Source organism: Oculina patagonica, chromosome 7 (genome assembly GCF_052425735.1).
Source record: "Oculina patagonica isolate OP01 chromosome 7, crgOcupat, whole genome shotgun sequence".
NCBI lineage: Eukaryota > Metazoa > Cnidaria > Anthozoa > Scleractinia > Oculinidae > Oculina > Oculina patagonica.
Window position 1 is genome coordinate 5367471 of NC_135764.1, and position 24760 is coordinate 5392230.

At 37.6% G+C, this 24760-nt stretch overlaps 1 protein-coding gene and 1 pseudogene across 2 annotated transcripts in view; both read right to left on the minus strand.

Annotated features, from left to right (window-relative positions):
- Positions 1-879: 879 nt before the first annotated feature.
- On the minus strand, positions 880-24110 carry LOC144660007 (uncharacterized; annotated as a pseudogene). Its single transcript, XR_013572012.1, has 2 exons — positions 24077-24110; positions 880-2233 (listed from the first exon to the last, which is right to left on the minus strand). The product of XR_013572012.1 is annotated as an uncharacterized LOC144660007 (transcript).
- Positions 12941-24760, minus strand: part of LOC144661076 (uncharacterized) — a 60485-nt gene continuing 48665 nt past the window's right edge. Inside the window, exon 11 of the mRNA XM_078521781.1 lies at positions 12941-13881. Within this exon, the coding sequence (XP_078377907.1) occupies positions 13011-13881 (871 nt within the window). The 3' untranslated portion in view covers positions 12941-13010. The remainder of the gene's footprint in view (positions 13882-24760) is intronic.

Here is a 24760-nt window from a genome sequence, read left to right on the forward strand (position 1 = left end):
TCAGTCAGTCAGTCAGTCAGCCAGTCAATAAATAAATCTTCTATCTTCTATCAATCTATTTATTTTTCAACTCAAAATTGCAATATTCTACTCTTCTACACACTCGAGTTGAAAGAATAACAATAACAAGAACATGAACTGAACCAAACCAGAAACCTAAAACAATAACATTTCAAGTATTGTTTTTTAAGTGCATAGGTATCATGTCTTAACTCAATTACGTTATTGAGTTCAAGCAAGAGACACCATTAGGTTCACAACATAACATAAAAATGTAAATCAAAGAATGTAGTTTAGCATAAAATTCATGCTGTGAAATAAGTTGTTCTTATATCCAGCTCAACGCTTATTTAATTCAAGTTTTGAACATTTGCGGCCATGCCTTACTTTGGAACTTTCCGACATGCTACCGTAAAATTCTGAAAGTAGAGCGCTCGCTAATTCCTAAAAGTAGCTATCACTTATCACAAAAGATGCGACCCTTTGAAGGCCATCAATCTTTCCGCGAGAAACACCCTTTTAGACATAAAAAGTAACCAGCTATAGGATTTTACTTAACACCTAGTAATGAACTGTTCACATGTTGAAATGAGGCCAAACTCATAAGGTACGTTAAAGTGATGCACATAAACCTTAAAACAATCTTTACATTGCGACAACTCCAACTACTAAGAAAGTTGGCCAATCAAAACTGTTAATTGAGAACAAAGGATGATGAGTCGCCGTTTGAACATTGAAATATTCAATTCAAGAATGGAATATTGAAGCAAAGAATGAAATCAAATTTGCAATAATGGAATCATTAATCCACCCTTGACAGGAACGCTAAGAGGTGTTTCGACTGTAATTTTTTTTTTCATCTGAATATAACGAGTCACCCAAAAACTGCTGGAAAGGAAATTGAGGCCTTCACGCGCCCCTTACGTAATTTCATACATTTCTCTGTGTGCTATCATTTTGTTTCATATGATTATCATAGTGTTCAACAAGGAACGCGTGACTACTTAATTCTTCCTGACAAATCCAACAGCTGTAAGTTTTACGCTGGCCTAGAAAGGGTTTTTGTAAAGGACATTTGCACGATGATAGTTTCTCTCTTGTGTGTATTCTTTTATGTTTGTTGAAATTTCCCACTGTGCTGAAACTCTTGCCACACTGTTTGCACGTATACGGTTTCTCTCCTGTGTGTATTCGTTTATGTGTTTGGAGATGTCCTTTTTGGTTAAAGCACTTGCCACACTGTTTGCACTTAAATGGCTTCTCTCCTGTGTGTATTCGTTTATGTCCCTGGAGATGTTCTGATCGGTTAAAACACATACCACACTGTTTGCAAATATACGGTCTCTCTCCTGTGTGTATTCGTTTATGTTGCCGTAAATTTCCTGCTGTGCTGAAACACTTGCCACACTGTTTGCACGTAAATGGCTTTTCTCCTGTGTGTATTCGTGTATGTTCCTGGAGAGTACATGCCCTGCTGAAACACTTGCCACACTGTTTGCACGTAAATGGCTTTTTTCCTGAGTGTATTCGTTTATGCCGGTGGAAATTTCCTGCTTGGCTGAAACACTTGCCACATTGTTTGCACGTAAAAGGCTTCTCTCCTGAGTGTATTCGTTGATGTTGCTGGAGACTTACTGCATGGCTGAAACACTTGCCACACTGTTTGCATGTAAATGGCTTCTCTCCTGTGTGTATTGTTTGTGTTGCTGGAGATTTCCTGCTCGATTGAAAGACTTGCCACACTGTTTGCACGTAAATGGCTTTTCTCCTGTATGTATTCGTCTATGCTGCTGGAGATTTCCTGCTCTGTTGAAACACTTGCCACACTGTTTGCATGTAAATGGCTTCTCTCCTGTGTGTATTCGTTTATGCCGCTGGAGACTTCCTGCTTGGCTGAAACACTTGCCACACTGTTTGCAGGTAAATGGCTTCTCTCCTGTGTGTATTCGTTCATGCTCCTTGAGACTTCCTGCTGTGCTGAAACACTTGCCACACTGTTTGCAGGTAAATGGCTTCTCTCCTGTGTGTATTCGTTCATGCTCCTTGAGACTTCCTGCTGTGCTCAAACACTTACCACATTGTTGGCATGTATGATTCTTCTTTACTTTGTGCAGGTCTTCTTGTTCTTGTTGTTGCTGGATTTGGCTAATTTGGTTAAATGACCTGTTTTCCTGAGCTTTCTTACCAGGCATCATGTGATAGTGAATGCTTTGGTGTAAGAGAACTAAGCTTCCTGTAAATTAATGGAAATGGTATTTAGTAATTACGACATAGTCACACTGAGCTCACGATGAAGTTGCTCGTTGCAAAAACTTGAAAGATAAAGAAGCCATTGCAGATTACATATAAATTTACTACTATATGTTAAATATTTTAAATGAACATTTGAACACAAAATTCAGGTGACGATAAACAATCTCATTACCAAACTGGTTCAATACACTTCTTGTTTTAGACTGTGTTGCTTGCAGCACTGAAGTTAAGATTTTTTTGACCGAGCATTAAATGAGGGGCTTGTAGAAGCAAAGATGTCCAAACCCATAACCGAACTCGTAATCTTACTATGAGGAACTGTGAAGCCACTGTAAACCTACCGAAAGTGAAACTTGACTTTGCACGGAAAAGTTGTTATTTCTCTGGTGCTTCTAATTTTAATTCTTTACCTGTCAAAACTAGACAGAATAACAGTAGGGTTTAATTTAGGCGGTCTTTAAACGAATTATTTATATAGGTTACATTGGCATAAGTTACAAAGATTTTTAACTGTTTATCTTGTTATATTTATATTGTTATACTTTTTTGCTTTGTACAGGACCACTTTGATAACAGTAGCCATGTACTAAAGGGTCATCCTGTTTAAATATTCGTTATTATTTTTTTTATTATTATTATTAAGATTGCCCCTGAAGGATCGAGTTTTATTGCATTTTAACCCATTGACTCGCAGGGAGTTTTCAAAAAAGCGTTTCTTTTAAAACATTTTTGACTTTTTGGAATCAGTAATAAGTCAACTAAGCTCCAACCTACTCAAAACACCACTTGCCAGATGAAGGAATGGCTTTCTTTACACTTTTTTTCGGGCATACGCACAAATCAAAATTTTGATCAAACTTTTCGTTTTTCAGTCTTGCTTTTCCTTTTTCTTTTACTTTTTTGCTGCAGTTGTTGGCCTTCAACCAGTTTAGGAATTTCCGAGTGCCATCCAAACAGGAAATACTCGCCACCGAATAGCCAAGGGTGGATGGGGCAAATTATCCTTCGAGTCTTTCACTTAAATTTCTAAGCATTTTGTGGGTATTTTAAGCTCAATTTACCCAATAATTCTAATTTGGTCATCATTGGAAAGACCGTTTCCTCCCGCAGAGATTGAGTATAAGTGATCATGTGATGCCTTTTTTGATCGAAGATGTTGACGTCACAAGTGGAACAAAGAGAAACGTTTGTTACGGCCAGTTGGGGCCGGAACGGGAACCAATGGGTTAAACAAAACTAGCAATTTTTCTTTAACTCATTTGAAAAGCCCACTTTTCCTTTTGAGGAACTCAATTGTTTTCTGCCACATATATTGTAAAATTCCGGTTGTAAGCCCAGGGCTTAATATTACTACGCACTAAGCCGCTTTGATACAACGTTTTTTTAAAAAATCAGCACTCCACCTGCAAACTTATTTACTATTTCTACTGAAATACAAGGTTATTATGTAAATCAATGGCATTACTAAGTTAATATGGAAACGTTTCACAGTGAAGCGCTTATTTTGAAAGGACCGGAATTCGTTTGTTAGGAAACAGTAAAGCTTATAGCCAGTGTGCTTACAAGTGGGAGAGAAGGGAAGGGGAGGTATAATCAGTGGCATGGCATCACACAAACGTTTTAAATTTCGATGTGTACACATGTAAATAACACAGTGCTGCAGGGCCATTTTGCAGATAGGTCTTCCAGGACAACAGTAGAGAACAACATAGTTGTAGAGTTCAAAAGAAAGCAAGCCTCTCAAAATCATAAAAATTATTCTTTTCAGAGCCGAAAAATACAAAATTTATTTTTTGAAGCCCAGAACGCCGAGAAATAACTTAAAAAGGCACTGGTGCAAAAATCACGTGACTGCGATTTAATCGTGCCTTAAACAGGTACTGAGTTAATGCTACTTAACTCAGGGTAGCTACTTAATGCTACCCTTGCCCGATAGGCGTTAGGGAAAGAGCATTGCAGTCACCTTTTCTCACTAACTTGGCGTAGCTGGAAAACATAATATTCTTGACTTGCATTATAGGCCTGCAATGCGTGAAAAGTGTTTTAGCTACAAGAGTATTCCTCTTTCCTCTTGAAGGAGTTTGTACGATGAAAGAGTATAGAATGGTAACTCCCAGACTTTCGAAGAAGGTGTGACCCTTCTTTTAAAATTCAATACTGAGACTTGACGCTTTTAACAATTTTGAAGCCCAAGACCCGTATATCAAATAATCCTAGCCTAATGCAGAAAAAGTTTCATAATCTTAGCTCACCAACATAACTTAAAGCACTACAGCTATAATTATTTTCCACGACCGGGTAAAATAGTTATCACAAAGCTCCCCCAAGTCTCCAGTAACTCAGTGGAACAGCTTATGACCTGTGTGCAGAAGCTCAAAGGTCACAGTCTCGAATCCTGTTGTAAGGCTGGAATTTGATTTTAAGAGTCTGGAGGTACAAAGAGTGAGTCGAGATTGGTTGTGAATGCCGCGGTAAAAAGACAGAGAACCTGTGTAAAAATTGCAAACGGGAGAAAGGCAGACAGCTTGGGAACAGTGGAGCGAAGTGGAGAGCGTGACGACGGCTGACAACGGCTGTGGAGATCGCCTTTTCGAATGTGTTTGGTATTTGCTCAACCAGCCGAGAATCGTTACTTGTTATGTTTGGACATGTATGGTAAGCTGCTGCTGGTGGTATAGTATCTTTTGCTTTATAGCCAAGAGTGTTTTTTTTATTGTTAAACAGGAAATCAACAGACATTCAGACAGACATCTAATTCCAGTTCTTGCAGTTCTTGGTAAACATGTACATGTATCAGTTCTGGCGTATAATATCAAGTCGAGGACCCGCACTCTTAAAAGGAAAATATACAAGCAGTTGAACACAGTTACTTCATTTTTCGATGTTCTCCTATAGATACGCTTGTCGATAAGATTATCATCTTTTTTATGAACACATACTGTACATGTATTTTGCAAAATTCATGTTGTTGACACACAGACTGAGGTATTCGAAAAACTTTATAGAATCGATACAGCCGGAACTAAAAATAACTTTTACCAGTGTTAAATAGTTAGCAATTTAATGAAACAGAACCACCAGGATAAAATATGACACGCTTCGAGACTACTTTGTGAAGACATTTCGCTTTGAATTGTTTTATTTCTTTCACAGTGCGACTCAGTTACACAGTGTGAGCGGCAAAGTCGGTAAATATGACACGAAACTTGACCTTTGTATTTTTGCGGTTAGATCAATTATCCCATCCTCTAAAATTAATTTTTATATGAATACAAAACAGTAAATTATACATAAGATAGGTAGACTTTTTCGAGCATAAACTGTAGCCAAAGTGAGCAAAACTAAAACACATTGAAATATTCACTATGCGTTTACTTCTCTCAACGGGTGGTTTTTCAATTGCCCGGGCTGGATTTTTTATATGTTACAGAACAATAATAGTACTTGACGCCGATCTATTTTTTATTCCAAATTTTGATGTACCAGGACACGATTTTTGCCACCAAAGTTACCCTTGTTTCAAGTGTTTACCAAAGTGCTCAAAATACCAATTTTCGGGCTTTAAAAAAGATCTGTTTAATTGCATCGTTTTGCAATATTTTTAGGTTTCTGTGTAGTATATTGGATGCCCCGCATACCTGCCAAAGACAAATTTCATACGTTCAACCTTCTTTCCGTACGAGTGTTTTGAATACCCACAAAAATTCGACAAAATTTTATGGCGGCGGGGACGCGAAAACGGCCTTTTAACCTTTTGCCGATTTTCTCAAATATAAAAACCCTTTGAAAATTTTAAATGTCATTTTCGTAAATAGTCCACCAAAGGGTTTCTTTTGAATGAATATGAAGAAATGCGAATTAGGAGTTTTGAAATTTTTTTCTCGAAAATTCCAGTCGGTAGCACTTAACAGTTTGAAGGAAGTTCACATCTTTTTTCTGAGCTGCGTGATTTTGGAATTTTCTTGATATCAACCTGTTAAGTTACACACAATTGAAAACACATGTGAGGGAACTTCAAAAGTGTTTTTTCGAGTTATGCTAATGATTCAAGGTTCACCAAGAATGAAACCAGATCTGTCAAGTTTTCTTTTGTTATTTGCAGGCGTCAAATTCCTTGGTCTAGAATCGTGCACCAATCATGTTGAGAAAGCTACTTTTGTGACTTCAGGATCTTTTTTCTCTGAGAATTTTGGAATGATGAAGCTCCAACTTGGTACAGGCACGAATATATCTAATCAATGGGATGCTGGTGTTTTCAAGGTGATAATTTTGATGATTTAGCATCAGTTCGAGCTTGAATTAAACAAGGTCATGGCCGCCGGCTTAGAAGCGGCCTGCCTTGACTGTCCTCTTACATATAAAGTCAACAGTCAAAAGTGATTCAGTTAAATAAGGACTCTAAAAGGTGCAGAAAGGCAGATTAAACGACACACAGGAGTCAACTAACATTTCATTTAAGGTCGCGGGGGACACCTGATGCTCATCATTATGCATTTATTTAAAGCGTATGCACGACATACAACAACTGACATCAACAACTTTACCAGATATTCATGACTGGATAAAAATATGGGCGTGTGCACATGATTTGAAAAACAAATCCCTGTTTCTTTGATATTTTTACCAATTTAAAACAACTCTTAGCTTCATACGTTTAAATAGATTGTATGAAGTCTATGAGCTTATTTCCATTCAAATTTTAAAATTTCTGCAACTCAGAGTAATCACAATAATATTTGGCATAAACAATGTTGTCCTTTTTAAAAACGCATTGTTCTCACCATAAAAGCGTGGAATATAATTGCCATAATTACATCTCTCCTTTGGAAACTGATCGTGTTTTGGTCGGGACCCCTTCGGAAATCTCAAAGTTTGGACCTTTCCGACCATTTTTGGCAGAGAATACAGTGCAGATAAAGAACTTCATGACTTGCCACTCCAGAAAGGTAAACTATGAAGACTGAAGAGGTAGAAGGCATTAAATAAAAATTTGTACATTTAAGCTGCCTTAAAAAAACTCATTAATAATTCATAAAGAAAATACAAAAGAAATTAATGTTTAATGAGTGTCTTTATATCTGATAAAGACACGGCTAAACTTTACGTCCAATTTTCTGGGCCAAAATAACCCCAAATCAAAATATTAGTGCAAGAATGAGTTGATCTACATCAGAAGATTTTTAAGCCGCTCAATAAATTCGCAGTTGGTGTTTTATCAAGTCTAAAACACTCGGCTGCACCTCGTGTTTTAAACTTGATAAAACACTGCTGCTCATTTATTAAACATTACATAACTTGCTGGCAAATTTTAAATTAAAAAATCTACTTCTGTTATGACACTCTAGAGGTATTGACTGCTCAGTTTTTGACAAGATCACAGTGTGCTGTGTCAAAGTTGATCCCTAAACTCTGCCACAAAGTCATGTTCTTCCCAATTTGGGACTAACAAGGCTATAACAATCCCATTGCCTTTAAGTGCAATCTACCAAATAAAAGATGACATACATAATCTTTCATCATTTCTTTATGTCTCTGTAAAATTTGAGCTTAGGGCCTGTTTACATGGAGGTGGGGGAACCCGGGTAGGTGAGGTAACCCGCCCAGGTGGGGTAACCCGCCAAGGCAGGTTGCCCGGTCTGCTGGGTAGGGTAACCCTCCCAGCCGGGGTCGTGTTTTGCCATGTAAACGTTCCAAGGTGGGGTAGCCCGCCTACCCGGGGTCGACTCATGTTTAATTTAACAGTTCACCAAATGCAAACTACACAGGCCAATGGCTACCTACGGCTTCAGCTACGGCTACAAAGCGGGCGAGCTTTTCCTATAGCTTCATCTGCCCGATGTGGAGCGACAGTGCGAAAGATGCTTGAAGAATTAAAAGTGAAAGTGCAGCATCAAGCATAGGCCCGAGTGAGTCTCACGCTTCGTCGGTAATGCAAATATAGCTCCGCAATCTCCTGTTAAGAATCTTGGAGTCTGGCTTGACTCAAACTTATCTATGGTGGATCATATCACTAAGACCAGTTCCGCAGCATTCTATCATCTCTACAACATTAGAAGAATTAGAAGGTTCTTAACCAAAGAATGCACAGAAACACTGATTCATGCTTTTATATCAAGCCGGCTTGACTATTGTAACAGTCTCCTATTTGGAGTGCCTGAACGCCATCTTCAAAAATTACAAAGGGTTCAGAATGCAGCTGCGCGATTGATTTTCCAGGAGAGCAGATATTGCCACATCACACCTCTGCTCAAGTCATTGCACTGGTTGCCTGTTACATATCGTATAGTTTTTAAAATTTTGTTGATTAAGAAACAAAAATAAGAAACATGCCATCTATGCAAAGTTTCAAGAAAGCCATCAAGACCTTTTTATTTTTAAAAGCTTTTTAATTGTACATTTCTTTTTATAGTCATATACATTTTAATCTTTTTTAGCTTGTGAATTTAAATTTTAAATTTTTAGTTTTTTTTAACTATATTGTAATGCGCAATTGAAAATTTTTAAATTGATAATTGCGCAATATAAGTAAATTATTTATTATTATTATTATTAACAATGACTTCCACAACTGCTTCGACTTCTAATACTTTGCCTAATCAACTCATCAGTCGAAAGCACAAGATGAGAGAAATCCACCGTAAATATAAAAGATTACAAAACAAAAATGCGATATGCAACTTCAATGGAATTTATCTCGAGGCCAACCTGGCTTGCTCTTTTACGAAAATATGTCATTGTATGGCTTTCGATTTGCGGAGAGAGAAATTTGGCTCCGAAGTTCAGTAACTGAGTCTATGAAACTACTGAAAGGAACGAGAGAAAGAAATAAACAAAGCCATTTTGTCTGTTTACGTGCTAACCTCGTGAAAAGGTCACCCCGGGATCCTGGAGTGATAAGATTGCATGTAAACGTGAGCTAATTTTCGATCAGGGCTGGGCAGGTTACTTCACCTACCTGGGGTCCCCCACCTCCATGTAAACAGGCCCTTAATCGCACCCATAACCGCCGAGAAATAAGCGTTTTAAAAGATGCAGGTCAAGCAAAATTTCACTTCATGAATTTATTCATGCTGTAGGTATCCCCGCGACCTTAACTTAGCTGAAGTATTCAGATTGAGATGGGCCCAAATATGCATTGTTCAGTGCTTTATTCATAACCGCCATAGAATTCTTTAAATTCCTATAGTCGATAGTCGCCGAAATGTAACAGAGATCTAACAGCGAACACGTAGGGTGGTCTGCCTGTGTCCAAGGACAACAAAAATTGGTTCGAGAATTTGGGGGTAACATTGCAGTGTTTGACTGAGGAAAGGAAACCACTTGTGGTTTCTCGAACCAATTTTCGTTTCCCTTAGATAGTTCTCAGTAAATTTATTCCAGATTTCTCGAGCCTCCCGATTGCTCAAGTGTATTGTGCAACAAGATGAGATGTAGTTTTCAGAAATCAACATACATGTAGACCTATCACCTTCATAATATGATATACAGTAGTGATCGAGAAACATGGATACACAATGAAATACAAAAGTTGCCTTCTTCGTTTAGGAAGACGTCAGAGTTGCTCTGCTAGTCTGATCCTCGCTGATTGGCCAGAAAAACTGTTTTTCTCGCCAATCACAAAAAAGGAATTTAAACACTAATGAAACTGGTTCGGTGAGAGTAAGTAACCCATGGCTCTCCCGAGCTTGTTGACAACTTTTGCCCAAAAATCCCATCGTCCCGACATGCTGCCCCTGGGTCTCCGAGGATGCTACTGCTAGGAAGAAAACTTCAACACTGAAGAGTCTCAATTAGATTGGAGAAAAAATTATCTTACACCTACTAGATTTACATATTTAAGCACAAAACTGCAGGAATGTTAGTATAAGATACTTAAAATAATAGAATCTTTTGTACATGTACAAATGACATGCTTTTAAAGTTTTAAAAATTGAATCTCCTCTATTTCATTTTTGTGAAAATGACATACTGGTAGAAACTATCAATAGAACATTTTCTTTTCCTTTGACAGAGGAGTAAGTCTTTTTCGGAACAAAGTATGCTCCTGCTACTTTTAGAGAAAAACTGATCATGAAGTGGAGCACACCTATCCAATCCCATATAAAAGGTATCTTTATCGGAAGCCAAGACCTACAAATTCACAATTAATTGACAAAATACCTATAATTCTGGAAAGCAAATTTTTATTTTCTGTGTTGTTGTAAACTCAACAAAACTTTTTATCTATGCTGCTTTTAACAGGCACTTTAAGTAGCCTGGATGAGGGATGGGAATGGGACTGAGGAATTTGTTAAATTACTTCCTACTTAAATTGCTCAGGTAAGGCTGGGAAGATGGGGCAGAAGGATTTTAATTACCGGTACTTTTGTTATACCAACTTTGCATGTGTTTAACTCAACAAGGAATCCTCGCTTAGACCACAAAGAAAAGTTTGAAATGACCAGTATGAGATATGAATGAAAGAGGCATGTTATTATTTATGAGTTTGAGTACTAAAAAGAAAAAAAATCCAATTGTTTTTCTACATATGAACTCGCCTTAAACCTCACGCTAAATCGTGTGCGCAGACTGAATTGTGATTTGAAACTTTCAGTTGTGTAGTAACCTTGGTCAGCTCATTCAGTATATTTTGACGTTTTGACGGCAAATTTCTTCTTCTTCATTGTAGTCTTCCTAGGAAATATTATACTTTCCAATATTTCTTAGCTTTATGTGAAACTTCAGAAAACAAGAAAATTCCGCTGTTCTGAAGATGACCTTCAGGCCATGTACACTAATTAAACAATAGTATAGAGTGTTCCTGTTGAGGAACTTTTTAACAATTAGACGGCAAGCTCGAGGTTTCTACCAGCTGATAGTTGGCGAGGGGCAAACCCCCGAGCCAACTATCAAAAGCCGGTAGAAACCGAGAGCGAGCCGTCTAATTGTGTTAGCATAACCCACTGACCGATCTATTCAACTCAGAATATCGCTAGAATTGATTTATTGAAGGTTTTGACTGATAAAATTCAGATTGCCGAATACCAATAGTAGGTCAGTGTGGTTATGCTAACGGCTGATAGTTTCCCCCCGAAATTTGATGTTCTTTAAACAAATATTAGCATGAGAAGCGAAGCTTTGAGGGTAATATGCTAGTTTTACGAACAACAAATTTCCAAGGGGCAACTATCAGACCAATAGTTCAGAGACTGAAACACTCTATCGTTTTTATTGTTCACCACTAAATTTTCTTCTGCGTGCCCATTCAGATACGAGTATGGTGAATTATTGTTTACTTTTCAGTTTACAAAACTCAATTGAAAGCCAAAATTTAGCAAACAAAGCAAAACCAGACAAGAAACCCACTTAAATAAATGCAGTGAATTTAGTGCAGTTTTTATGTCTGTAGGCCCGCTCGTTTACAAAAAATTTCACGGGCGGGCACTATCCATTCCGACCTACCGAATGCTATGTTCACACAGAAACAGTTCCAAAAGAGTCCCCTTCCAAAAATTTACTTCAGGTGTTTGGATCTCTGAATTAGTGGATTATAGAATAATTCACCAAAATTAAAATGAATTGCTCTATTAGACTATAAAAATGATACTACTTTATTGGAACCAAGTTTTAATGATACAAGAACCCTTTAATGTAATAAAAGTTGAACTATAATATTGTTGATTATCAATGTAAAAGAATGGCACCATTGTAGGGTAGGCTACATGGTATCATAAACTGAATGGTTTTAAGATAAGGAGCAGAAAGGCTGATTTAACTAAATGAGCTCTGAGCCACGCATGTGTAAATACTATCAGAGATGTTCTAAATGGTGATTTATTTTGACTCGTGAAAAGACGATATAGAACCTGAGTCAAGTGATTCCGATGGAAGGGGGAGTGGGATAACCTTAATACTATCAGTAAGCGAGAGGAGGGGGTGAAACTAATTAATTGAGCCATATTTTACCCATTTCCTGACACGCCTTCAGATAATTATTACACAATCCCTAACTAGTTGATATGCGTATGTAGAGGCATGGGATAAAATAGTTATACAATGTTATCTCCTAGCATACCGCAAATATCTCACTCGTGTCGTTTTTCTTTGTCTCTCGTGGTATCTTTTACGGTCTGCCATTCAAAAACATTGCAAATCTAGTATCTAGAAGCTTGGTACTCTGGCGACAAAGTGTTTTGATTGGTCGGCCTACGAGGGGAAGGCGTGTCTGTCATCAACAGCATTCAAAGTTCAGTACACAAGACGCCTGAGCGTCTGCTTTACTGATATTTTACCAAGCGTTCATGTAGCTACAAGTTTTTTTCGTATAAGAAAAAGAAATAAACTGAAGGCGCCTTTCCTGGCTCACAGTCTCTCTTTTGGCTCTTGCTGGCATCCACGCAACTCGCGACTCTTGGCTTTGCCGCTTTCCGCTCAAATATCGTGCTCGATCGCGTTTGCTATTATCGGATTCACCCCAAGGATTTTAAATAAAAAAAATACAGAAAAATAACGATCACTATAGAAACAGAAAAAGTCATAGAATGTAATTAAATATAAAAGTCATGTCACTAAACACTTACTGATCGGCTGCTAACTCTGCTAACTGTGCTTTTAAATAAGTTGTGTTAAAGCAAACGCAAAGCATATTTGACTATAAAAGTTTCTGGAGACATTTTGCGATCAGCCCTTAAAATTTTTCTTCGTGTGAAAATAGGACTACCGAACGAAACGTTACCCAAAAGCTGCTAGAACACTTGCACGCCACTTACGAAATTCGCTCATACTTTCCTTTCTATGCTATCACTTTGTTGCATATGATTATCATAGTGCTCAACAAGGAGAGCATGACTACTAAATTCTTCCTGACAAATCCAACAGCTGTATGTTTTAATCTGGCCCAACGTGGGTTTTTGTAAAGGAGATTTGCACGAATACGGGTTCACCCCACTGTGTATTCTGCTTCTATGTCGTCGGAGACTTGCTGATTGGGTGAAACAGTTTCCACACTGTTTGCATGTAAACGGATTCTCTCCTGAGTGTGTTCGTTTATGTTGGTGGAGATTTCCTGCTTGGCTGAAGCACTTTCCACACTGTTTGCATGTAAATGGCTTCTCTCCTGAGTGTGTTCGTTTATGTTGCTGGAGCGTTCCTGCTGTGCTGAAACACTTGCCACACTGTTTGCATGTAAACGGCTTCTCTCCTTTATGTGTTCTTTCATGTTGCTGGAGAGTTGTTGTATGACGGAAACTCTTGCCACACTGTTTGCATGTAAATGGCTTCTCTCCTGTGTGAATTCGTGTATGTCGCTGAAGACTTCCTGCTTGGATGAAACACTTGCCACACTGTGTGCAGGTAAATGGCTTCTCTCCTGTGTGTATTCGTTTATGTTGCTGGAGATGTCCCGCTCGCTTGAAACACTTGCCACACTCTTTGCACATAAATGGCTTCTCTCCAGTGTGTATTCGTTCGTGTACCTGGAGACTTTCTGCTTGGCTGAAACACTTGCCACAGTGTTGGCACATAAACGGCTTCTCTCCTGTGTGTATTCTTTTGTGTCGCTGGACACCTTCTGCTCGGCTGAAACACTTGCCACACTGTTGGCAAGAAAAAGGCTTTTCTCCTGTGTGTGTTCGTTCATGTCGCTTGAAACTTGCTGAAGCACGGAAACACTTGCCACACTGTTTGCACGTGAATGGCTTCTCCCCTGTGTGTACTCGTTCATGTTCCTGGAGATGCTTTGCACGGTCGAAGCACTTGCCACACTGTTGGCATTTATGAGACTTCTTTCCTTTGAGGCTGACTACTTGTCCTTCTTGTTGCTGGAGTTGGATAATTTGTTGAAATGACCTGTTTTCCTGAGCTTTTTTACCAGGCATCATGTGATGGTCAATACTTTGGTGTAAGGGAACCAAGCCTTCTGTAAAGTAATGAAAATGGTATTTAGAAATTGACATCGTCACACGGACCTCACAATGAAGTGTTTAGTCGCAAAAACTTGAAAGATAAAGAAGCCATTCCAGGTTGCATACAAAATTACTTGTATAAGTTCAGAGGTGTAGCTAGAATTTGACAAAGGAGGGGGTCACACTCACTGTTACACCCAGGGTACGTAACAGATTGTCACGCCGACAACCACGTTGTGTTTTGCTAGGAGTGAAATATTTTGTATGAGCTGTCAGGTGTCAGGTTTTTCAGTATTGAATTGTTTAGCTGGAGGATTTGAGGAAATTTGTTTCAAATTGTAATCTCAAAAGTGCCATTTCCTGCGTTCCCTGGACCGTAATTGGTTAACCGGGAAGTAAAAATGTTCACAGTAGTTGTCCGGTTTTAGCGTAGTAGATTCCAAAACAGACTCTAATTGGAAATAGAGTGGGTTAACTATTTAACATTAATTTAATCACTTTTTGGCCAGTCCAAGTGAGGTTAACTCTATCTTTGATTAACAAACGCAAGATAGACCAATTTTCACACTTCAAAAAATAATTATTTTGTGTATGAACTATCGGATGTTACATGTCATACAGCCGGAAGCCTGCAAAATAGCTGCATAAATTGAGTATCTAGCGCTGGTAAAGAAAGTTTTAATACATTAATGCCATGTTTAATCCTCAAATTTGCGCAATTTCGCCGATGTTTGTACATTTTTTTACAAAACATATCCCACAAAGGGGTCGCAGGCACCCCAGGACCCCCCCCCCCCCCGCCCTTGCGACGCCCCTGAAGGTGAACGTTTGAAATGAACATTTGAACACAAAATCCAGCTGGCGATAAACAATCTCAAAACAAATTGGTACAGTACACTTATTATTTTTTCTTAACCGAGCATTAAATTTGTGGCTTGTAGAAGCAAAGTAGTCCAAACCCAAAACCGACGATTGCCCCTGGAGGTTAGTTTTATTGCTTAAAACAAAATTGCCAATTTTTCAGTAACTCATTTGGAAAAGCCCACTTTCCCTTTGAGAATCTCAAACGTCTTTTGCCGCACAAACTGTAAAATTTCGTGTTAAGCCCAGGGATTACAAAACTTTGTTCCAAATAGGTTGGGTGTGCTTACGAACTGAAGTATATATGAGGGCAGCTTATAACTATAAGTAATATAAAATAAACTTTGGAAGCCACTCTGATTTAACGTTTAAATTTGAAGTTCTATTTCAAACTTATTGACTATTTCCATCTGAAATACAAACGTCACTTTATCCGTCTTCAACCACAGGTAATCTAGGCGCTGTTATTGTTTCTACAAGTATGGTTAACAACAGGTAATTAAAAATTCAAGAGAAGTTAGAACCGACTGTGTACTTGCAGATTTTTTAAGCGTTTCGCGAGAGGGTGGTAACTTACTTTTGAGCGGTACTCTACAAGGTTATCATGTGAATCAATATTTAATATGGAAACGATGAAGTTTTCAAGGGTTTATTTTGTATAACCGGAATTCTTTTGTTAGCAAACAGATAGGATTATAGCCAGTGGGCCTATACGTGGGGGAGAGAGTAGGGGAGGTATAATCAATGGCATTACATCATCACATTAAAGATCAAATGAAAGCCTTATGGCAGAAATCGGCAGATGCACCCCCTCCGGTTTCTGACGCCGACGACAAACAACTCTGTCACAATTCAAGGGAACCAACTCAGGAAGAGCACTTCTCGAAACCAGCAACCGCAGAACAAGAACTCCTTCTTGTAGATCTGCCCACAGAGAACCGGTTTTCATTGTTGCAAGAAGAAACTTCAGAGTTAAACAGCAGAAACACACTCCCGCCACCTCTCCCGGAAAGTCACGCAAGAAATGTTTCCGATGACAAGTCAAATACAGTTACTCCAGGTCATGTAAGAGCCAATCTTGATGACAACAACACTAGCGATGGAACAACACAAACACGGCAAAACAACAACAACAAATTACGGCCTCGTAGACCAGCTAGTGATGGTACACCACCAAACGCAGCAAACACAGCAGTCATCCTGTGTGACTCCAACGGTAGATTTTTAAACACGAAAAAGATGTTCCCACCCTCATATACTGCGCAATACTTCCGCTGTCCAAAGATTGAGCATGCACGGGCCTTGATACAAAACGAAATTACTGATTCTCCTCAACTCATCGTCATACACACGGGAACAAATGATCTAGAACTGACTCACACAGCGGATGATCTGATATCTGAAATTACCACTATGATTACAGAAGCCTCAACTAAATTTCCCTCTAGTAATATTATCTACTCAACACTGCTTCCACGAGCAGATGTTTCATCTCAAAACATTGCTTACATTAACGAAAAAATTTGCGTTCAATGCTCAAAGTTACCAAATGTGCGCCTGGTCACTCATGAAAACGACAATAAAACGACAATAAACATTTACAAAGACGTCACATTGGTTTATTTGCGGCCAATCTAGTAGAAGCGATTCGTGGTAGAACGAAACCAGCACGAGTAATTAGCAGCCAAACAAGGTCTCCGCCCCGTCAACAAAACAGAGCAATCCCGGGAACAGTACCTCTTGGAACATATGCATCATACAGCAGCGCAGTCAAGGGCTTTCCCACAGAAATGCCTCGCCATCAACAAGGACCTTACATTCCCATGGTTCCACAGGCTCAACAGCAAGAAAACCGCTTATATGGACAATCACCGAACAATCCCGTAATAAACAATTCAGTTCATTCTCAGAATAAAGACTCATCTGTAGAAGTTCCAAGAGAACTAATATCCTTTTTTAGATTCATTAAATCGTTTATTTAGCTTTAAATTATTTACCAGAATGGCCATAATCCGATTAGCAAAAAATCGATAGATCTTCGCGGACGATGGGCAATTGCTTGCATTCCACAGGCAAATTGTCTTTTCTCGCTTGGAATATAAATAGGCTTTCTTCCAAATCAATTGGGGACAAATCGCAGAACACAGATTTTTTAAATATGATCAATAATTTTGATTTCATAATTCTCTCCGAGACTTGGAAATGCACAGATGTTGAAATATCAGAAAATCAAAGATCAGTAATCCAAGATTCTATTAATTCGAGAAAAGGTGGTCGTAACTCCGGTGGTATTGTTTTACTTTACAAAAATGCATTACATGATTGGATTTCAATTGTGAAAAAATCACCAAATTTTCTATGGTTTAAGTTCAACAAAGATTATACTAAAACCAACAAAGATATATACACATGTGGACTTTACATTCCTCCGCACAACTCGAGATATTTTGATAATGAATTATTTGAAGAACTTGAAACGGACATTGCACTTTTTTTCCTCCCATGGATCGGTTCTTCTTATGGGCGACTTTAATTCACGAACAGGGAAATATTCGGATAGTATCTGTCAAGAAGGGTCGAAAGTTATTCCAAATGACCGATCTGAACTTTCGCTTAATCCAACTCAGCGAAATAGCTTTGACAATGAAGTGAACAATCACGGAAAAAGACTTCTTGAAATATGTAAAAGCGCCGATCTCAGAATATTGAATGGAAGAGTCAGTGGTGACTCTTTGGGGAGAGCTATCTTTCACGGGAGAAATGGTATAAGTGTAATTAATTACGCACTGTGCGATCAAGATTTATTCTTAAATGTTTCAAATTTTATAGTAAAACAGCCCACTTCATTATCAGATCATAGCCCTATAGTGACTTGGCTAAATATTAATTCGACCAATTCTGATACATGTATTCCAAAAGGATCGCATAATAACATCAACTCTTTAACGCGCATATCAAAACAGTTTGTTTGGGAAAGCGATTCTACACAGAAATTCAAAGATGCTTTACGCTCTCCAGTTATCCAAACTCTCATACAAGATTATAGACGAAAGAGCACATATTAACGATGTTAACACTTCCCTTGATAAAGTAGAAAATATTTTTAACACAACTGCAAGACAATGTTTAAAGATGAAAACCACAAAACAGCGTAAGCGTATCCAGTCATCGTCAAACAAAAAATGTTTTGATCGGGAATGTAGATTAAAAAGACATAAATTGAGGAAATTGGCAAACCAAAAACACAGAGACCCCCTGAACTCAGTTTTACGTGAAAATTACCACGTCGTTCTAATGCAATACAAAAGTTTACTTAAATCTAAAAAGAACGACTATTGTAATAGCAAGCTTCATAACTTGGAGGAAGCTGTTAACAATTCAGATGCGGCTAACTTTTGTAAATGTTTAAAATCAATGGATGACACTATTAAAAAAGAAGATACTCCTTTAGTGTCAGAAGAAAATTGGCTGCGATATTTTGAATCTCTTCACTCCAATGATCGACTTAATCCCATTCAAGAGAAAATCTGTAACGAACTTCAAGAAGAAGAAGTCCGGAAAAAACAATTTCGGCCATTAGATCACTTGATTACCGAAATTGAAATACGAAAAGCTGCCAAAAAGTTAAAGAACAACAAATCTTCTTATTCAGATAAAATTAAAAATGAAATGATTAAAGCAAGTATCAACGACCTTATGCCCGTATATTACAAACTTTTCAATGGAGTTCTAAATTCAGGTTCCATGCCTCAAACATGGTGTGGTGGTCTCATAACGCCAATTTATAAATCGGGTGGAAGAAGTGATCCGTCAAATTACCGTGGTATCTGCGTTTCGAGTTGTCTGGGTAAACTGTTTTGTTCTATTTTAAATCAAAGGCTTCTCGAGTATTTCAACACCAATCATATATTACACAAGTCACAGATCGGCTTCATGCCTAACAATCGAACAGCAGACCATGTTTTAACACTCCGAACTTTGATAGACAAGTACGTCCATAATCACAATGGCAAAATTTATGCCTGCTTTGTCGATTTTAGAAAAGCTTTCGACTCAGTCTGGCATAATGGGCTTTTAAGTAAGTTATTGCAAATTAATTTAGGGGGAACCTTCTACAATTTAATTAAAAGCCTTTATTCTAAGTCTTCTTGTTCGATAAAAATTGATCAGTATCAGACACGACCCTTTCAATATATGAGAGGTGTACGACAAGGTTGCGTTTTAAGTCCACTACTTTTCAACCTTTATATTAACGATTTACCGTTCTCATTTGAAAATATTCTGTCTGATCCTTTTGTCCTACCAAACGGTACAAAATTAAACGCTCTACTATATGCCGACGATTTAATTATTTTATCACGTTCCAAAACAGGTTTGCAAAACTGTCTTAACACATTAGACACATACTGCAACACGTGGATGTTGAGCGTAAATCCCAAAAAAACCAAGATAATGGTTTTTCAAAAACGCGCGAAAAAATGTACTGAACATGTATTTTACATAGGAAATCAAACAATTGATGTTGTACAAGATTGCACTTATTTAGAAACCAAAATATCTTCTACAGGAGATTTTAAAATCTCACTTGATCACCTAAAAGAGAAAGGACTTCATGCACTTTTTAGTTTGAGACGACACACAAATTTTAGTAGATTGAAACCTTCTCTTGCCTGTAAAATCTTTGATGCAATGATATCTCCAATTCTGCTCTATAATAGTGAAATTTGGGGTGGTTATGTAAAATCTGATTTTAAGGCCTGGGATGGTTCACAAATTGAAAGAACACATCTACAGTTTTGTAAACGCTATCTTGAAGTCAGTAATAAGGCTTCTAATGTTGCATGTAGAGCTGAGCTTGGTCGATTTCCTCTCCTTATCACCATTAATCAAAGAATCCTCAACTATTTGATATATCTCCAAGAAAAGCAACCGGATTCTTTTGTTAGACAGTCTTTTTTAATTTCATTAGAACTTCACACCGCTGGTAAAAATAGTTTTTACTCTAATCTTATGAAGATATCCGAATATTTTAATTTTGGTAATTTTAATCCTGATTTAGTAGACACCGCAAAAGTGACAATGCTTCTGCAGTTAATGAAACAGAAATATATTTCGTATTGGCAGCATACTCTACAGCATTCTCAAAAACTAGAATTTTATAGATCTTTTAAGAACGAATATGCTACCTCCAATTATCTAGAGTTAACTAGGAGAGTTTCTGGTAGGAGAACATTAGCTAAATTACGTATTAGCAATCATAAGTTAATGATCGAACTAGGCAGATATAACAATATGCCCAGACATAATAGGCTCTGCCCGGTCTGTGATTGTAATAAAACCGAAGATGAAATTCATTTTCTCTTTTATTGTTCCAAATATGCAACAATAAGAGATAACTTTTACAAGACAATACAGCCTATCATCTTAAATGTCAGCCAACTACCAGTGCCTGACTTGATTTTAGAATTAATGAATTCACCCGATCATTTTGTGACCATGCAATTGATTAAATTTATATCATCTTGTTTTGATTTACGTAACAAAATACTATCAATGTAATTAATTTTATATGAATCATTTTTGTTTTTTACTATATATTATTATTTTATTATTTTTATTATTATTATTACTAAATAAGTTTACGCTTTTGCAATATTGTAACAAATTTACAGTCTTGCAAATAAAGCTTGTTGTTGTTGTCACACAAAAGTTTTGAATTTTGATGGGTAATTGAAGAGCCAACATAGTGCTGCAGTGACATTTTGCAGATAGGTCTTCCAGAACAACATAAGAAAACAACTTAGTTGTCGAGTTCAAAAGAAAGCAAGCCTCTCACAAATATTATTGACTTGCAAAGGCCCGCAATGCATAAAAAGTGCTATTGCTACAAGAATATTCCTCTTTACTCTTGAATAAGGCATAAGACATAAGACATAATTTATTTATTCACGAAGAGCTTAGGTGACCGGTTATAAAGTACAGAGGGGGCTGGGCTATGAAAAATTGGGGGTGGGCCCCTTTTTTTAAACTTGTCAAAAAGATGGGTCATGAAAAATAGTGCACTGCATTAGGGGTGGGCCATGGTTAAAGTATTCATTAAACAGCATCTACAGTACCGCTCAAATGTAGTTTCGATCTCAAAATTTTTTTGGAGATTTTGACTGAATTGGTAAGCCAATGTTCCCTATGTACCAATCTGCATTAATGATTTTGGTTTGGCAGGGAGGGGTGGGGGTGGGCCACTAGGTTTTTCTGTGCCACTCTAGGAGTGGGCTGCCTCAATTTTGTCAAATATTTCGGGGGTGGGCCACTGAAAATCAGTACTTGAAAAGAAAAAATTCGTAGCCCACACCCTTGTACTTTATGACCGGTCCCTTGGAGCCGTAGCTTGTTAAAACGCTCTCGTGAAAGAAAAGGGTTTAAAAATTACAAATAAAAGACGGTTAAAAAGGTAAAAAGTGCGTATACGTAAAGTTTGGGTATAGAATGGTAAATCTCAGACTTTGGGAATGTGTGACCCTTCTTTTAAAATTCCATACTGAGACTTAACAGTTTTAACCATTTTCAAGTCCAAGACCTGTATGTCAAATAATCCTAGCCCAAGAATGAAAAAACTTCATAATCTTAGTTGACCTTCATAACTTAAAGCACTTCAGCTACAATTATTTTCCAAGACCGAGAATAATAGTTATAACAAAGCTCCCGCAAGTCTCTCGTACCTCAGTGGAAAAGCCTATGACCTGTGTACAGAAGATCAAAGGTCACGGGTTGGATTCCTGTTGTGAGACTGTTTTTTTTTTTCTGAGTAACTTAAGACACTGATTGAATGATACCTTTTTTTTACAAAATATAATCCAATTAAATATTTAAATGACTCTGGCCTTTGCCTTACTTGACTGCTTGTACATTCCAAGCGTTTCTTTTTCTTGGAGACCATTTCCAGAAGCCGACTGCTATGAGGTGATAGCACAACATCCATAAAATGTCACTGACTGACTGACTAACTTGAAATAATCACAAAAATATTAACTGAAGCTTATGGCACTTCTTAACAACCAAATTGTCTTTTACGGTTTTCACATTAAGGAGTCAACCATTCAAACATGGGCAACATACTTTCTGATTGATTATGATTATCTCCTCAGTGGAAAATATTTCTACATGGCCCCAAACTAAATTTATCTGGTACATATGTGTATGCATACACTATTATTAACTCTATCCCTCATAACACAGATACAATGACAACAATCACAAAAAAAGCACACTTGATACAATAACACTTGTCAAGTCATCTGTAAAGGTGCAGAATTTTGACGTTTTTCTGATTGGTCAGGAAACAAAAGTTAACATGGAAACTATATCCTGAGTTGGTTACATGAGTGTAACTTGGGGTCTAAAAAATATCTTGCACAGACCAGTACCAATATTTAATCATATCTGTTGAGCTACATTTGGAAATCAAATTTTTGAAACACTTAAAGAAAAAATAAAGAAAGTCACCAATAGCACAGTTTGTGAACAGTTCAAAGGATGTTCAAATCTTTTTCTCTGAGCTGCCTGATTTTGAAATTTTCTTGATATCAACCTGTTTAAACGTTACACGCAATTGAAAACACATGTGAGGGAACATCAAAAGTATTTTTTCGAGTTGTGCTAATGATTCAAGTTTCACACGTGAATGAAACCACACACAATCAAATTTCTGCCGGTAAGGAACATGGCTTAAATGATAGCATCGCTGACATTCCAGTTGACAGACACTTTATTTAAGGGGTGGCAAATAAATGTATCAGGCATTCCTTTTTTCTCTTTCCTACTGCCAATAAAAAGAACACATGATCCCAGGTGAATGCATAATAAAATATGGGGGTATAAAGAAATTGCCTTTGTCATTCTTAACTAAAGGCTTTTCAAAAGATCGCCATGTCTAGGACAAATATCTCATACTTTCTGGTCTCTCCACCCAGTTGGCAGCTCTGCAGCTGGTTATAAATAGATATCTTTATGTACAATTTGAGCTGTTTTTACTTTAAAAACACAGCATGTAAACCGTGGGTATTCTTGGCACATAATACCCCCCAAACTGCAGCTGTTTGGTGTATCGGTTGCAGTTTAAATTGGTTGTCAGGTAAAACCCTTTTCCAGCCTAGGTTAATCTGTTTCAACCTGACGCTAACAATCTGTTGGACTTTATTTTAATTCAAGTTTCTTTGTTTCATTATAAAATAAAATAATTGCATTTGTTTGATGTTTGACAGATCTGTGAAATTTTCTTTTGTTATTCGCTTTGGTCTAGAATCTTGCACCGATCATGTTGAGAAAGCTACTTTTGTGACATCAGGATCGCTTTTCTCTGAGAATTTTGGAATGATGAAGCTCCAGCTAGCCACAGGCACAAAGAAATATCTAATTGATCGGATTCTAGTGTTTGCAAGGTGATAAATTTGATAGTTTAGAGTCAGTTCGAGCTTGAATTAAACAAGGGTTCGGCCGCCAGCTGAGAAGCTGGCTGCCTTGTCTGTCCTATTACACATTAAAAGCCAACAGTCGAAAGCGATTTAGTGAAATATTAGGCTTCTAAAAGGTGCAGAAAGGCGGATAAAGTGTCACACACGAGTCGATTAACATTTGACTTGACTTTACTGAAGTATTCGGATTGAGATTAGCCTAAATATGCATTATTCAGTGCTTTATTCATAACCGTTTTAGAATTCTTTACATTTTTATAGTCGACAGTCGTCGATATCATTATGTAACAGAGATCTAACAGCGAACACATAGGTTGGTCTGCCTGTGTCAAAGGAAAACAAAAATTGGTTCAAGAATTCGGATGTTCGAGAAGTTGTGGGTAAAATTGCATTGTTTGACTGAGGAAAGGAGATCACTTGTGGTTTCTTGAACCAATTTTCGTTTCCCTTGGATAGTTCTCTGTAATTTTATTCCAAATTTCTCGAGCCTCCCGATTACTCGAAGCGATGTTCATTTTTGGAGATTCGAGAAATCAGGATTCTACTGTGTAAAGTTGCGTGGCGGTCTGCAGCTCTATCTTTAGCTTTGTGGTAAAAAGTAAGTCTTACCTTTACAGATAGAAGTTAAATCTTTGTGGCACGAACTTCATCAGCGATTGCAAATCGAGTCTCTTTTTTTGCTCCAAACAACAACGCCGCAAAAATTTGGGATCACTTCCTTCGAGAGCTTGGAAACCAGGCTCGGTTTGGTAGCCGAGCCTTCTCCTCGCACTTGCGAGTATGAAGTTTTCTGTATAGCTTTCTAGGGTCTTTTAGGAAAAGCCAAAGATTTATTTGTCGATTTTTGTTTGTAGAAATGTTTTAAAATAACAAAAAGGCAAGTGTTAAACCGTTTAACTGTTTTGTTTCAGTTTTTTTTTTAATTTCACGTTGCTGTGTAATGCAATCTTTATATTGGTCACACAATATAGAAAGTTCCACTCAAGTATTTCTGTTGTGGTATTAATTTAATTTTGTTTTAGTGTTGGACCCACTGACTTATTGCATTGCAGGTTTTCTTTCCCGACCCGATCCACAAAACAGTCAGATGCGTTCGATTAATTTATTTTGCAATATGCAGCGTGACAATAGTGCTGTGATGTTCTGCACGCTAGTATTGAATGTAAACAGATCCGCAGTACAACATCTAGATGACCAGGAAACCCGCTGCACACTCTTGCAAATGTAAGTACTACGTCATAAATTGTTAGCCTGAAAATCACAACAACACAATCGCGACTCTTCAGTTACGCA